The sequence below is a fragment of the Rana temporaria genome, chromosome 12, assembly GCF_905171775.1.
Source record: "Rana temporaria chromosome 12, aRanTem1.1, whole genome shotgun sequence".
NCBI classification, from domain to species: domain Eukaryota; kingdom Metazoa; phylum Chordata; class Amphibia; order Anura; family Ranidae; genus Rana; species Rana temporaria.
Genome location: NC_053500.1, coordinates 148218025 through 148235788, shown reverse-complemented (window position 1 = coordinate 148235788; position 17764 = coordinate 148218025). Strand labels below are relative to the sequence as shown.

The window sequence follows — 17764 nt, the reverse complement described above, 5'->3', positions numbered from 1 at the left end:
GAGGGATAGAGGGAAGGGGGGATAAAGGGGTTGGGGGATGGAGGACATAGAGGGATGGGGGGGATAGAGGACATGGAGGGATAGAGGGATGGGGGGATGGAGGACATGGAAGGACATGGAGGGATAGAGGGATGGAAATTGTCCAAAATGTCTTGGTATGCCAACACCTTAAGAGTTTCCTTCACTGGAACTAAGGAGCCAACCCCTGAAAAACACCCCCCACACCATAATCCCCTCCCCCCACACCCTAATCCCCCATCCACCAAACGGTTTGGACCAGTGCACAAAGTCTTATGTCTTTCAAAATGGGACAATAAGTATGAAGACCCCAATCTTCGCGTCCTTGTTGTGTTCTTCTCCTCATGTGACCTGAGATGGTCCTTGTAGTAAGAAGACAATCTGCTTTCTTAGTCAGGAGTGAGGAAGTGGCCCGTCTGCCGGGAGAGATATCTGCTAGACATCAATCCTTCCAAAATGGCCGATCGGACGCTCAGCACTCAATGGAACCTTTTCACCGAACGGCAGGAAATGTCCTGAGTCACCCTCACTAATCATAATATTTAAGACTCCTGTTTTTCCAATCAGAGGATTCGCTGAGGTCAGAGAGGAAAGCGGAGAGCCTGTCATGTAGAATATCTGGGGATTTCATTGGCTTGTACCTGCCATTCTTTTTGTATCGGTTTACAACGGCGGCTTTAACCCTCTTCCATCCCTTCCATCCATACATTGGGCAAGATTTTCTATTCAAATCCATTTTACATGCAACTCTGTTGTTTTAGTTTCTTTGCTATTAACTATTTATTTTTTGTCTCTTGGGGGCAATTTTGAAAAAAAAAAATATATATATATACATACAAATAGAAAATGAATGGGAGTGCCAAATACGTCCAGCGTAAATATGCGCCCACTCTCCGCCAGCGTAGGCAAGTTACGTCGGTCGGATGAAGCCTTTTTTCTGGCGTATCTTAGTTTGTGGGCACGGCGCACAGATACGACGGCGCATATTTGCACTTACGCGGCGTATCTCGAGATACGTCGGCGTAAGTGCTCTGTGTAGGCCCCTCGAGTTTATTTGGAGAGGGATTCACATACTTTTGGCCGTACAGATCGGTGTTATGGTGAGCTGTACACAAAAAACGTTTGGCCTTCATTTCTAATTGTTTATGGAATCAGAAAAGTCTGAACTTCACTCATATATAATTCTTCCACACGTTGCTTTCCATATAGAAAACATTTTGTTCCCAGACAGCACAGAACAGGAATGTGTTTAATTTATGAACCTTCCCACCCCCTGCTGGGACCGAGGAGCCTGAAGTTTACTTACGTTTTGCAATCATTTCTTCATAGGGTGAGGATTATCTAAAGCACAAGGTCAGGAGCCGACCGGAAAAGTCTGATCTGACAAACATGCATCTTCTACAAGGTGAGGCGCTCCGCCATAGAATGTATTCTTCATAAGAAATTAAAGACATTTTGTATTTATTTTTTATATTTTGCATATTATTATTATTATTATTATACCTTTACAATGTTGGGGCCATTTGTAGTTCACATGGATTGCAGAGTAAGTTTAAAAGCGTTTGGATGGAGTAAGGAAGGGTTAAAACTCCTCCGGTATGTTTTCCTTTTGCTGTCTGTCCCATAAAATTTACCTTCCTTTACCTACCTCCATCTGAACTTCCTGTCTAACAGGAAATAAGATGAAATTTCTCTATAATGAGGGTTGGGACACAGCCTATCCAATCACTAGAGACCAGTGACATCACCGAGACCCTTCATATTCATGAGAACACAGCCTATCCAATCACTAGAGACCAGTGACATCACCGAGCCCCTTCATATTCATGAGAACACAGCCTATCCCATCACTAGAGACCAGTGACATCACCGAGACCCTTCATATTCATGAGAACACAACCTATCCAATCACTAGAGACCAGTGACATCACCGAGACCCTTCATATTCATGAGAACACAACCTATCCAATCACTAGAGACCAGTGACATCACCGAGCCCCTTCATATTCATGAGAACACAGTCTATCCAATCACTAGAGACCAGTGACATCACCGAGACCCTTCATATTCATGAGAACACAGCCTATCCAATCACTAGAGACCAGTGACATCACCGAGACCCTTCATATTCATGAGAACACAGCCTATCCAATCACTAGAGACCAGTGACATCACCAAGACCCTTCATATTCATGAGAACACAGCCTATCCATCACTAGAGACCAGTGACATCACAGAGACCCTTCATATTCATGAGAACACAGCCTATCCAATCACTAGAGACCAGTGACATCACCGAGACCCTTCATATTCATGAGAACACAGCCTATCCAATCACTAGAGACCAGTGACATCACAAGACCCTTCATATTCATGAGAACACAGCCTATCCAATCACTAGAGACCAGTGACATCACCGAGTCCCTTCATATTCATGAGAACACAGCCTATCCAATCACTAGAGACCAGTGACATCACAGAGACCCTTCATATTCATGAGAACACAGCTATCCAATCACTAGAGACCAGTGACATCACCAAGACCCTTCATATTCATGAGAACACAGCCTATCCATCACTAGAAACCAGTGACATCACAGAGACCCTTCATATTCATGAGAACACAGCTATCCAATCACTAGAGACCAGTGACATCACCAAGACCCTTCATATTCATGAGAACACAGCCTATCCAATCACTAGAGACCAGTGACATCACCGAGACCCTTCATATTCATGAGAACACAGCCTATCCAATCACTAGAGACCAGTGACATCACCGAGACCCTTCATATTCATGAGAACACAGCCTATCCAATCACTAGAGACCAGTGACATCACCGAGACCCTTCATATTCATGAGAACACAGCCTATCCAATCACTAGAGACCAGTGACATCACTGAGACCCTTCATATTCATGAGAACACAGCCTATCCAATCACTAGAGACCAGTGACATCACCGAGACCCTTCATATTCATGAGAACACAGCCTATCCAATCACTAGAGACCAGTGACATCACTGAGACCCTTCATATTCATGAGAACACAGCCTATCCAATCACTAGAGACCAGTGACATCACAGAGACCCTTCATATTCATGAGAACACAGCCTATCCAATCACTAGAGACCAGTGACATCACCAAGACCCTTCATATTCATGAGAACACAGCCTATCCAATCACTAGAGACCAGTGACATCACCGAGACCCTTCATATTCATGAGAACACAGCCTATCCAATCACTAGAGACCAGTGACATCACCGAGACCCTTCATATTCATGAGAACACAGCCTATCCAATCACTAGAGACCAGTGACATCACCGAGACCCTTACTGTATGTGTGAATTATCTACTTTTCTAAGAGACCAAATTTTGCCTATCAGGGTGTAAAATGGAATTTGTAGCACTGAATATATGGGAGAGTCTCAGTTTTGTCTTCCACTTAAAAAACAAATAATAAAAAAAATTCTTATGCTACAATGTGAATTTTTCAAAAACTCTTTTACTGAGAATAACAAGCGTTTCCTGCATCTAGATTCGTCTAGTGAGGGATCGGCACAAACTTCCCAGATTAAATTAAAAAGGGCTCGCCTTGCAGATGACCTGAATGAAAGGATTGCCCTCAGGCCGGGTCCTCTGGAACTGGTGGAAAAGAACATCATTCCTCTTGAATCTACTGTGAAAGAAGCCATAAAAGGTGGGACAAGTTATTTTTTGTTGGCCATCACACCTATATGAGCTTGTTGGAGATCCTATTCCGAAACCATGGCCATAATTTATGGAGTTGCCCCCCCCCCCCCCAAACCTTCACTTCTGGAAATTCACTTTCTCCAAGATTGTGAAATGTATTTGTGGAATTTTTACCAATTTTGGCAAAAGAGCTATCTTAAGAACTTTTTGTACTTTGATTTTATTTGTTTTTCTAAGCGGGGTCTTTAAATTTGCCCACATTCTCGTGTATAAGCTTTCATTATATGAGGTACCCATGAGCAACGTTTCACGTAAAGTTGAGTTGGTTTGCATCACGATCTATCGAGGTCATTTACCCCGTAGGACCCCAACGCGCTTACATACACATATTAGGCCAATTTTTTTTTAGACAGGATCTGATTAACCTACCAACATGTCTTTAGACTTTCTGGTAGGGTCGTTCCAGACGTTTGGAACCTCAAACTGCCATGTACATCTCCTCGGGTTTGGTTAAGGTTCTCAAGATTAACAGTCCACAAACCTAAAGAAAAATTAATATGGGCTCAACCATCTCAGGATATGAAGTCAGGTACTGGTGTTGGATGAGACGATCCAGATATGAAGTCAGGTACTGGTGTTGGATGAGACGATCCAGATAGTATATTTAGATGCCTTCAGTTTTTTCGGAAGCTCTCCTGATACAGAGCAGCACATAGACATGATAACTAGACTATCTTAAGAACTTTTAGTTTTGTTTTTCTAAGCAGGGCCTTTAAATTTGCAGACATTTTCGTGTATAAGGCTTCATATCTGTGTGAACCATGAGCAATGTTTTGACGGTAAAGTCGTTTCACTCAGATGTTTTGGAACCTCAAACTGCCATGTACATCTCCTCAGGGTTGTTTAAGGTTCTAAAGATTAACATTCCAGAAACCTAAAGAAAAATGAATATGGGCTCAACCCTCCCAAGATTAACTCCATAAAAGAATCGAGAACGGTCTTCTAATTCCATAATACCAGAAGGTGCTGAAGAGCACCTCAAATCATAGAAGAACGTTGGTGGCAATGCATTTTGGATTGTTACTTTTAAACCCTAAATTGACGATTAATATTTCTGCTCCTTATGCTGCAGATAAATACGATTGTGAAGTGAACAAAGACGAGCCGCTTCCATCACTTTCTTTGACTTAGTAGCTGCTCAAAAGAATTTCTGACCTAGATAGCTTTCAATGGAAGACTTAGATGTTGTAGCCAACATTGTAGCCGATATAATTCAACCTTCTAAAGTGAAAAACGTTTGGAATAACATCACACTATTCCTTAGTTTTTAAGTCAGATAAAAAAATAAATATTTCTTCGAACATAATTTGAAAGTAATTTGGGGCTCAGCGTTGGACTTTGCCAACATGACTGGAGATGTTGAGCACTCGATGGCTCAATGGACTTGGCACTCGTCTGTAGATTTGTTCACGTTGATAAGTCCAGCAATCAACATTTTTGGGCCATTCGCTGCATTTCTCACAAAATAATGATTTAAATCCGTCCCTTTGGTATTACATCTTTTACTGGTCCAAACCTATAAAACAGGATCATTTGGCTTTAACCTGTTTGCATATAAAATGTTTAGACGCTGCAAAGTGCAGTCTAGTTATTTACGTAATCTGACTTGAGTGCACCGATTGGAGCCAAAAACCTAATAAGTTCCAAACGGCGGGCAGCGAGGTCTCGGCTCTGAGCTGGCACATATCTGAGGGCTGATATCACAGACCTATTTACCAGCTGCCTGTCAACACTCCGTCCATGAGGACAACATGGAGTCTGGTCCAGGAAGGATTATCGAGTCACATTACTGCCTGGCATGGTGGTCTGTGGGGGGCTTTTCACCAAGTAAGCCAAGATTCAGCGAAAATGATGCACCTCAAAGTTCCTTACAACTTTACAGATCCCCCCCGAAAAGACGCATCTCATCAGGCCATACGGCTAGAAAACGTCTTCTTTCTTCTGAAACGGAGTTTGAGATGGAAAGAAAATTGTGTCTCTTTTACCAGAGATGGAAAATGTGTTTTTCTTTCGGATTGCTTCGTTATCATTTTGTTTTGGGATATTTATTATGTTAGAAAAATTTGTTTAATGAATTCATTTCATATATTCAGATTTTTTTTTGTATATTCGTTAAAATCGATTAGAAATTAGAATTTTGGAAGATGGTTATGTTCATTCTATTCTATTTTATTCGACTCAAAAAAATTATATTTTATTCTATTCTTTTACCTTACATTCTACTTTACTCTATTCAGCAGCCTAAGTAGAACTCGTCATCTAATTTCACCTTTTATACCTCACTGTATTTATTGTAATATGTTTCCATTTCACATTCAAATTCATTTTTTAAATTCGGATAATTAATTTTGTTATAATTGACGTCAGATTAGTTGAAATTCGTTATTATTGTGAGTTGGGAATTTGGATACATCGGAATCTCAGGATCACAATAGTAACGAATTTCAACTAATCCAAAGTAAATTATAACAAAATGAATGACCTGAATTTAAAAAATGAATTGGAATTTGAAAAATCAAATTCTAATTCATTCAAATTTTGATTTGTAAACAAAAACAAATTGCAAACATCGATCTTTTACTCATATTGTGGAAACCACCTTGCAACAAGATGGTTCTCATCCAATCAGTGCCGGACCTCACAAATGCTCTTCTGGAAGAATGGTCAAACCTTCCCATAGACACACCCCTAAACCTTGTGGACGGCCTTCCCATAGACACCCTCCTAAACCTTGTGGACGGCCTTCCCATAGACACACCCCTAAACCTTGTGGACGGCTTTCCCATAGACACACCCTCCTAAACCTTGTGGCCCACCTTCCCATAGACACACCCTCCTAAACCATGTGGACGGCCTTCCCATAGACACCCTCCTAAACCTTGTGGCCCACCTTCCCATAGACACAGCCTCCTAAACCATGTGGACGGCCTTCCCATAGACACCCTCCTAAACCTTGCGGACCGTCTTCCCATAGACACACCCCTAAATCTTGTGGATGGCCTTCCCATAGACACACCCCTAAACCTTGTGGACGGCCTTCCCATAGACACACCCCTAAACCTTGTGGACGGCCTTCCCATAGACACACCCCTAAACCTTGTGGCCCACCTTCCCATAGACACACCCCTAAACCTTGTGGCCCACCTTCCCATAGACACACCCCTAAACCTTGTGGCCCACCTTCCCATAGACACACTCCTAAACCTTGTGAATGGCCTTTCCAAAAGAGGTGAAGGTGTTATAGCTGCAAAGAGCAGAGCCAACTCAATATTGAACCCTCCGGACTAAGACTGGGGGGTCATTAAAGTTCATTTGTGTGTAAAGGCCGGTGTCCCAATACTTTTGACAATATAGTGTATATTTTGATAATTCAATGATCAATCAAAAAAAAAAATATCTGGCAACCAATAGCCTGGTCGGGGAGGATATTTGTACCATATTTCTGAATAACAAAAGCAAAAAAGACATCATTTGCTGATACTTTGCAACTGTTGGAGACAACCCCTCAGGGAGTGACAGTTTAGGAACGATTAGTTTTAAGGGTCTTATCCGGATCATTTGCACTTTGCTTCTGGATCAACAAGAATCTGTCCGGTATTCGCAACGATCATTCCTTTCTCAGAGCCGTCTGATTGGTGCCAGATGCTTTTATTGGCAGTTGCCCTTCTTCTGTATCCAATCACCCGACCCCATTCCATATGGAAAGCTTCCAGTTCTTAGGAGCTTCTCCCACCATGAAAGGATCATTTCATCCTTGTGACCTGCCGATCTTCTATAGACAGGTGAGAGATCGATGTTTGTAAGGATAGTGTATGGCCAAAGGTTTGTGAAGATCTCACTATCACTAGACGCTCAGAAGTATGGACACCCCTGAGAAATAGATGTAATGCTTGTATACAACCAAAGCTCTTCATCCAAGGAAAGTCCTCCAAGAAAACGTTGGCTTCGGTTTTACCAGCGACCTTCTCTACACAAACTCTTCTCCCATAATAACTCAACTCTTTGTTTCTCATTGTTGAAGGCAACGCAGCGAGTTTCTCCAAGCCGGTGGACGCCTTTGCCTTTGAAGAAGACAGCAGTGATGAAGGTTTGTCCCCCGACCAAGAGAGAAGCGATGAGACGCCGGGAAACCCATCTCCACACGAGACCAAAACCCAAGACACCTCCCCCGACTCCGCCCCAACACAGGTAACACTTCTTTCAGAAGACAACGAGGTCCGTGTACGTAGGCCGCCTTTTCACACAGGCGATTAAAGGGGATGTAAAGGTTTGTTTTATATTTTCTGAATCGGTTCCTTTAATCTCGTGCATTGGGGGGGTTCACTTACTTTTTCCTTCCATTTCCCTTCTAAATGTTTTTTTTCTTTGTCTGAATTTCTCACTTCCTGTTCCTCCTCAGTAAGCTTCCCCCCCATCATCCAAGCCAAGGGAGGGGGCGAGCAACACAGCGTCTCCCCGCAGGGATGTAGTCCCAAGGGAGGGGGCCAGCAACACAATGTCTCCCCGCAGGGATGTAGTCCCAAGGGAGGGGGCAAGCAACACAGCGTCTCCCCGCAGGGATGTAGTCCCAAAGGAGGGGGTGAGCAACACAGCGTCTCCCTGCAGGGATGTAGTCCCAAGGGAGGGGGTGAGCAACACAGCGTCTCACCGCAGGGATGTAGTTCCAAGGGAGGGGGCGAGCAACACAGTGTCTCACCGAAAGGAAGTAGTTCCAAGTGTATCAACGCGTTTCGCCGTTAGGCTTCTTCAGGACGCATTCTGGATTTGTTAGTTGCAAGAACAAGGAGAAAGGGTCTCGCTATCTTGCAGGAGAGTCAGTCTTGGTCAGCATATAGTTATAGAAGTTTTGTCCACTAAAGGAAAAGGAGTAGGCTCACAGAGACAGGGCGATTCTTACCACATGGGGGTCAAAGGAACCAGTGGCTCCTAAGTTACGGTATTCTCATCATGTATAACAACTCAGGGGAAGATAGATACAGATGACCACGAAGGGCAAAGGACAGCCCTATAAAGTATGTGGGTAGATCGAATCTTATAGTCCGAGTGATCCAAGGTGTCCACTAGACCAATGAGCTCGGCTATATCCAACCATAGAAATGTATCATCAAAATATATCATATGCAAGGCCTCGTGATAGGCTCAAAGTAAGTTGGTGGTAAAGAAATGTCACAATCATCCCCTGGGAGAGAGCAGAATGCACCCTATAAAGTATGTGGGTAGATCGAATCTTATAGTCCGAGTGATCCAAGGTGTCCACTAGACCAATGAGCTTATAAACTACGTGGGTACATCAAATCGTATAGTCTTATTGCTCTCCTACATGTTGGAATAGTTGGTCAACCCCAGCCCTAACCCCAAACCCTATCGCCAATCCTAACCCCAACCCTAACCCCAAACCCAATCGCCAACCCTATCGCCAACCCTAACCCCAAACCCAACCCCAAACCCAATCGCCAACCCTATCGCCAACTCTAACCCCAAACCCAACCCTAACCCCAAACCCAATTGCCCACCCTAACCCCAAACCCTATCGCCAACTCTAACCCCAACCCTAATCCTAACTCCAACCCTAACTCTTACCTCTTCCTCATTGCCTATTGAGTGGATCATAAGGTGATGGTGAAACAAGTACAAGTACAACGCAAAAAAAATGGAGTCTTTTCATTACAAACCAGAAAGCAGGATACCGTGTTGCAGATCAGCGTCCTTCTACATCAGAAAACGGTTGATTTGCAGTGATGTGTTCCTCATACCACTTATATTAAGTACAGATGGAACATCGGGATCTGGCTCGGAGGCCGTCTCCGTAATCACTTCTCCCCTCCTAAGATCCACTATTAATCTTCTCTGATGTAACCAAACTGACATGCTGCGCTCGATCGGCGTTGTGTTTGATGGATTTGGCGGAGGCTTCATCTTTAGCTTTGCTTCGTTTAATAATTTGTAAAGTCAATGAGTCTTATTAGAGAGTTCAGGAGAAATCTTTGCATCTCGTTGTTTAGAATGTCAGGGAAGAGATTGCGCAGATCTAGTGAAGGTTCCGCCTTCTCCTTGTTCTTCAGACGATCGCTCTGCTCTGTGTTGGGTATCCGAGGGATTGTTATCCCAGAAATGACAGATCTTTGGCCCCCGGCCTCCAAAGCTTCATTCCTGTGTCTTTGTTACACCGTGTACTTGGCATGGCCGCCCTCCATTTTCCAGGCAATGAGGGCAAATGGCCAAGGCATTGTCTGCACGGTGTGTCTGATAGTGAAGGGGGGCTTATGAAATACGATTGGATCTCAGAGGCTTGTAGGTTTCACCACACTCCCGATCGAGCGTTCGTGACTTTCACACAACAACTGTTTTACAACCTACTTTATGTTTTTTGGTTTTCGCTGCTTAATGGGCAAAACAAAATGAGATACTGGAAAGAATATGTGACAGCAAATACACATCGGCCCACCCACCGGCGCTCAGTCCCTCCACCACAGCGGCCCACCCACCGCCACTAAGTCCCTCCACCACAGCGGCCCACCCACCTCCGCTCAGTCCCTCCACCACATCGGCCCACCCACCGCCACTCAGTCCCTCCACCACAGCGTCCCACCCACCGCCGCTCAGTCCCTCCACCACAGCGGCCCACCCACCGCCACTCAGTCCCTCCACCACATCGGCCCACCCACCGCCACTCAGTCCCTCCACCACAGCGTCCCACCCACCTCCGCTCAGTCCCTCCACCACATCGGCCCACCCACCGCCACTCAGTCCCTCCACCACATCGGCCCACCCACCGCCGCTCAGTCCCACCACCACAGCGGCCCACCCACCGCCGCTCAGTCCCTCCACCACAGCGGCCCACCCACCGCCACTCAGTCCCTCCACCACATCGGCCCACCCACCGCCGCTCAGTCCCTCCACCACAGCGGCCCACCCACCGCCACTCAGTCCCTCCACCACATCGGCCCACCCACCGCCGCTCAGTCCCTCCACCACAGCGGCCCACCCACCGCCACTCAGTCCCTCCACCACATCGGCCCACCCACCGCCACTCAGTCCCTCCACCACAGCGGCCCACCCACCGCCACTCAGTCCCTCCGCCACATCGTCCCACCCACCTCCGCTCAGTCCCTCCACCACATCGGCCCACCCACCTCTGCTCAGTCCCTCTACCACATCGTCCCACCCACCGCCGCTCAGTCCCTCCACCACAGCGGCCCACCCACCGCCACTCAGTCCCTCCGCCACATCGTCCCACCCACCGCCACTCAGTCCCTCCACCACATCGGCCCACCCACCGCCGCTCAGTCCCTCCACCACAGCGGCCCACCCACCGCCACTCAGTCCCTCCACCGCCACTAAGTTCCTCCACCACATCGACCCACCCACCGCCACTCAGTCCCTCCACCACATCGGCCCACCCACCGCCACTCAGTCCCTCCACCACATCGGCCCACCCACCTCCGCTCAGTCCCTCCACCACAGCGGCCCACCCACCGCCGCTCAGTCCCTCCACCACATCGGCCCACCCACCTCCGCTCAGTCCCTCCACCACAGCGGCCCACCCACCGCCGCTCAGTCCCTCCACCACATCGGCCCACCCACCGCCACTCAGTCCCTCCACCACATCGGCCCACCCACCTCCGCTCAGTCCCTCCACCACAGCGGCCCACCCACCTCTGCTCAGTCCCTCCACCACAGCGGCCCACCCACCGCCACTAAGTTCCTCCACCACAGCGGCCCACCCACCTCCACTAAGTCCCTCCACCACATCGGCCCACCCACCGCCACTCAGTCCCTCCGCCACATCGTCCCACCCACCTCCGCTCAGTCCCTCCACCACATCGGCCCACCCACCTCTGCTCAGTCCCTCTACCACATCGGCCCACCGCCGCTCAGTCCCTCCACCACAGCGGCCCACCCACCGCCACTCAGTCCCTCCACCGCCACCAAGTTCCTCCACCACATCGGCCCACCCACCGCCACTCAGTCCCTCCACCACATCGGCCCACCCACCGCCGCTCAGTCCCTCCACCACAGCGGCCCACCCACCGCCGCTCAGTCCCTCCACCACATCGGCCCACCCACCGCCACTCAGTCCCTCCACCACATCGGCCCACCCACCTCCGCTCAGTCCCTCCACCACAGCGGCCCACCCACCTCTGCTCAGTCCCTCCACCACAGCGGCCCACCCACCGCCACTAAGTTCCTCCACCACAGCGGCCCACCCACCTCCACTAAGTCCCTCCACCACATCGGCCCACCCACCGCCACTCAGTCCCTCCACCACATCGTCCCACCCACCGCCACTCAGTCCCTCTACCACATCGTCCCACCCACCGCCACTCAGTCCCTCCACAAGGTAAGATATATTATAGATTAGTGACATCATCATCCACATGTCTGAACTATTCATTTTTTGGAGTTGGTTTCCTCGCCTGTCTCTCTCAGTAGCTAAAACTGGAGAGAATTTGTAGAAATCCTGATTTAGTGTCCCGAGAGATTTAATGCTCTTCGCCTGCCAAATGCATGCGCAGCTTGTTCCCCGAGTACAGCCGCTGTCATCCTCCAGACGCTCCGCAGATTAAGAAATTGTCGCCTCTGTCTCTCTGCTTTCCCAATCTGCTGGAGGACTCTGCTCCTTCCTCTATAACTCTCCTCTCCTGATATACTCTGCTGGAGGACTCTGCTCCTTCCTCTATAACTCTCCTCTCCTGATATACTCTGCTGGAGGACTCTGCTCCTTCCTCTATAACTCTCCTCTCCTGATATACTCTGCTGGAGGACTCTGCTCCTTCCTCTATAACTCTCCTCTCCTGATATACTCTGCTGGAGGACTCTGCTCCTTCCTCTATAACTCTCCTCTCCTGATATACACTGCTGGAGGACTCTGCTCCTTCCTCTATAACTCTCCTCTCCTGATATACTCTGCTGGAGGACTCTGCTCCTTCCTCTATAACTCTCCTCTCCTGATATACTCTGCTGGAGGACTCTGCTCCTTCCTCTATAACTCTCCTCTCCGATATACTCTGCTGGAGGACTCTGCTCCTTCCTCTATAACTCTCCTCTCCTGATATACTCTGCTGGAGGACTCTGCTCCCTCCTCTATAACTCTCCTCTCCTGATATACTCTGCTGGAGGACTCTGCTCCTTCCTCTATAACTCTCCTCTCCTGATATACTCTGCTGGAGGACTCTGCTCCTTCCTTCAGAACTCTCCTCTCCTGATATACTCTGCTGGAGGACTCTGCTCCTTCCTCTATAACTCTCCTCTCCTGATATACTCTGCTGGAGGACTCATCTCCTTCCACCTATAACTCTCCTCTCCTGATATACTCTGCTGGAGGACTCTGCTCCTTCCACCTATAACTCTCCTCTCCTGATATTCTCTGCTGGAGGACTCTGCTCCTTCCTCTATAACCCTCCTCTCCTGATATACTCTGCTGGAGGACTCTGCTCCTTCCTCTATAACTCTCCTCTCCTGATATACTCTGCTGGAGGACTCTGCTCCTTCCTCTATAACTCTCCTCTCCTGATATACTCTGCTGGAGGACTCTGCTCCTTCCTTCAGAACTCTCCTCTCCTGATATACTCTGCTGGAGGACTCTGCTCCTTCCTCTATAACTCTCCTCTCCTGATATACTCTGCTGGAGGACTCATCTCCTTCCACCTATAACTCTCCTCTCCTGATATACTCTGCTGGAGGACTCTGCTCCTTCCACCTATAACTCTCCTCTCCTGATATTCTCTGCTGGAGGACTCTGCTCCTTCCTCTATAACTCTCCTCTCCTGATATACTCTGCTGGAGGACTCTGCTCCTTCCTCTATAACTCTCCTCTCCTGATATACTCTGCTGGAGGACTCTGCTCCTTCCTCTATAACTCTCCTCTCCTGATATACTCTGCTGGAGGACTCTGCTCCTTCCTCTATAACTCTCCTCTCCTGATATACTCTGCTGGAGGACTCTGCTCCTTCCTCTATAACTCTCCTCTCCTGATATATTCTGCTGGAGGACTCTGCTCCTTCCTCTATAACTCTCCTCTCCTCATATACTCTGCTGGAGGACTCTGCTCCTTCCTCTATAACTCTCCTCTCCTGATATACTCTGCTGGAGGACTCTGCTCCTTCCTCTATAACTCTCCTCTCCTGATATACTCTGCTCTGCTGGAGGACTCTGCTCCTTCCTCTATAACTCTCCTCTCCTCATATACTCTGCTGGAGGACTCTGCTCCTTCCTCTATAACTCTCCTCTCCTGATATACTCTACTGGAGGACTCTGCTCCTTCCTATATAACTCTCCTCTCCTGATATACTCTGCTGGAGGACTCTGCTCCTTCCTCTATAACTCTCCTCTCCTGATATACTCTGCTGGAGGACTCTGCTCCTTCCTCTCTAACTCTCCTCTCCTGATATACTCTGCTGGAGGACTCTGCTCCTTCCTCTATAACTCTCCTCTCCTGATATACTCTGCTGGAGGACTCTGCTCCTTCCTCTATAACTCTCCTCTCCTGATATACTCTGCTGGAGGACTCTGCTCCTTCCTCTATAACTCTCCTCTCCTGATATACTCTACTGGAGGACTCTGCTCCTTCCTATATAACTCTCCTCTCCTGATATACTCTGCTGGAGGACTCTGCTCCTTCCTCTATAACTCTCCTCTCCTGATATACTCTGCTGGAGGACTCTGCTCCTTCCTCTATAACTCTCCTCTCCTGATATACTCTGCTGGAGGACTCTGCTCCTTCCTCTATAACTCTCCTCTCCTGATATACTCTGCTGGAGGACTCTGCTCCTTCCTCTATAACTCTCCTCTCCTGATATACTCTGCTGGAGGACTCTGCTCCTTCCTCTATAACTCTCCTCTCCTGATATACTCTGCTGGAGGACTCTGCTCCTTCCTCTATAACTCTCCTCTCCTGATATACTCTGCTGGAGGACTCTGCTCCTTCCTCTATAACTCTCCTCTCCTGATATACTCTGCTGGAGGACTCTGCTCCTTCCTCTATACCTCTCCTCTCCTGATATACTCTGCTGGAGGACTCTGCTCCTTCCTCTATAACTCTCCTCTCCTGATATACTCTGCTGGAGGACTCTGCTTCTTCCTCTATAACTCTCCTCTCCTGAAATACTCTGCTGGAGGACTCTGCTCCTTCCTCTATAACTCTCCTCTCCTGATATACTCTACTGGAGGACTCTGCTCCTTCCTATATAACTCTCCTCTCCTGATATACTCTGCTGGAGGACTCTGCTCCTTCCTCTATAACTCTCCTCTCCTGATATACTCTGCTGGAGGACTCTGCTCCTTCCTCCAGAACTCTCCTCTCCTGATATACTCTGCTGGAGGACTCTGCTCCTTCCTCTATAACTCTCCTCTCCTGATATACTCTGCTGGAGGACTCTGCTCCTTCCTCCAGAACTCTCCTCTCCTGATATACTCTGCTGGAGGACTCTGCTCCTTCCTCTAGTTGGGTTGACATTTCCTTTAATGCATTTGGCACACTGAATAAATCAGATATGGAAATCACTTCTTTTTGCACGGAGTGCAGTTTTGGGACAGGTTGGGTTTCGGGGGGGGGGGGGGGGATCTCAGATTGAAGCCCCCGGCTCCAGAACTCGTCTCCAAATGTTCTTTCCCAGAAGGAATATCGGGTTTCTTCTGAGCCTCAGGTGATAGAAGTCCCATAAGTTGCAGTCCATGACATTACGGAGGGTTTAATTGAATAATAGACTTTGGCAGAGGAGAGTCTTCTCCAGATAAGGTCTCCTCTCCTCTCCTGGATGGGATTGGCTCTCCTTCATTTGTCATTAACTCCCAAATATCCGTAAAACCAGAACTCTTCTGTGTGAAGGAGCGTGACTTCCCTCGGAGAATTCCGGGATATTGGACACTTCTTGTGCTCCTTCCAAGCAGCCGAGGAATTGAGACAAATAGGACAATAACTCCTGAAAATCCCGGGAACTCGTCGCCTGAGACTCCTCTAATCCCGGAGAGACGTCTGCCCCGGATTGGGTGTCTCGCTGTGCGGTGCCATAAATGAGGGGCTAAATCCTGCCGTTCTCTGCTTCTAGAATCCCACAAAGGAGAATGAAAAAGACTCACAGGATGTGGGCGACCCCCAAAGTCACCACCCTTGTCCGCTGCACCCCGACAACCACCTGTCGCCGACGGGAGCACCAAACTCTGCGGCTGCCAAGGTAGGTGTCTGAAACTGCTTAACCACCTTTTTCTGACACTTAAAATATCTGTATTTTTTGCTAGAAAAATACCTAAAACCCCCAAACATTATATATATTTCTTTTAGCAGAGACCCCTGAGAATAAAATGGGGGTCTTGGAAATTTTTTATGTTACCTGTTTTTTGCTCAACATTTATTTAACCGCTTGCCGATCAGCTCACGACTATATACGTCAGCAGAATGGCATGGACAGGCAGATCGACGTATATTTACGTTACTTTGAATTTGCCGCCATGTGCGCCTGCCGCGAGCTCCATGACCGGGCCCGCGGGACCTGCGGAATCGATGTCCGCCGGGTGCCAGCGATCGGGTCACAGAGCTGAAGAACGGGGAGATGTTGTGTTTACACATCTCGCAGTTCTTCTTAGTGACAGGACACTGAATATTCCCTGTCATCGGGAGTAGCGATCAGTGACATGTCACGCGTAGCCACGCCCCCCCCCACAGTTAGAAGCACTCCCTAAGACACATTTAACCCCTTCCTCGCCCCCAAGTGTTAACCCCTTCCCTGCCAGTCACATGTACACAGTAATCAGTCCATTTTTATAGCTCTGATCGCTGTATAAATGACAATGGTCCCAAAATAGCGTCGAAAGTGTCCGATGTGTCCGTCATAACGTCGAAGTCACAATAAAAATCGCAGATCGCCGCCATCACTAGAAAAAATAAACATATTACTAAAAATGCCATAAAACTATCCCCTATTTTGTAAACGCTATAACCTTTGCGCAAACCAATCAATAAACGCTTATTGCGATTTTCTTTACCAAAAATATATAGAAGAATACGTATCGGCCTAAACTGAGGAAAAAAGTGTTTTTTTCGATATTTTTTGGGGGATATTTATTATAGCAAAAAGTACAAAATATTGATTTTTTTTTTCAAAATTTTCGCTCTATTCTTGTTTATAGCGCAAAAAATAAAAACCGCAAATACCACCAAAAAGTGGCCCGATCATTTGGCAGCCAAATCCTCCGGGGCTGAAGTGGTTAAACAGAAATTTTTTAGGAAAATATACACTTTCCGAATTAAAAAAACAAACAAAACATGATGTATACCCCAATTGACGGCTCGGTCGGTGACGGTTTGGTCGGGTCGGTCGATGACGGCTCGGTCGGGTCGGTCGGTGACGGCTCGGTCGGTGACGGCTCGGTCGGGTCGGTCGATGACGGCTCGGTCGGGTCGGTCGGTGACGGCTCGGTCGGGTTGGTCGGTGACGGCTCGGTCGGGTTGGTCGGTGACGGCTCGGTCGGGTTGGTCGGTGACGGCTCGGTCGGGTTGGTCGGTGACGGCTCGGTCGGTCGATGACGGCTCGGTCGGGTCGGTCGGTGACGGCTCGGTCGGGTTGGTCGGTGAGGGCTCGGTCGGGGACGGCTCGGTCGGGTTGGTCGATGACGGCTCGGTCGGTGACGGCTCGGTCGGGTTGGTCGGTGAGGGCTCGGTCGGGTTGGTCGGTGAGGGCTCGGTTGGGTTGGTCGATGACGGCTCGGTCGGGTTGGTCGATGACGGCTCGGTTGGGTTGGTCGATGACGGCTCGGTTGGGTTGGTCGGTGACGGCTCGGTCGGTGACGGGTCGGTCGATGACGGCTCGGTCGGGTTGGTCGATGACGGCTCGGTCGGGTTGGTCGATGACGGCTCGGTCGGGTTGGTCGATGACGGCTCGGTCGGGTTGGTCGATGACGGCTCGGTTGGTCGATGCCGGCTCGGTCGGTCGGTGACGGCTCAGTCAGGTTGGTCGATGACGGCTCGGTCGGGTTGGTCGGTGACGGCTCGG

General features: G+C 48.4%; 1 protein-coding gene across 1 annotated transcript in view; it reads left to right on the top strand.

Annotated features, from left to right (window-relative positions):
- Nucleotides 1-17764, top strand: part of MYOCD (myocardin) — a 46944-nt gene that overhangs the window by 16692 nt on the left and 12488 nt on the right. The window contains exons 6-9 of the mRNA XM_040329943.1: nucleotides 1348-1423; nucleotides 3562-3723; nucleotides 7798-7964; nucleotides 15824-15949. Coding sequence (XP_040185877.1) covers nucleotides 1348-1423; nucleotides 3562-3723; nucleotides 7798-7964; nucleotides 15824-15949 — 531 coding nt within the window. The remainder of the gene's footprint in view (nucleotides 1-1347; nucleotides 1424-3561; nucleotides 3724-7797; nucleotides 7965-15823; nucleotides 15950-17764) is intronic.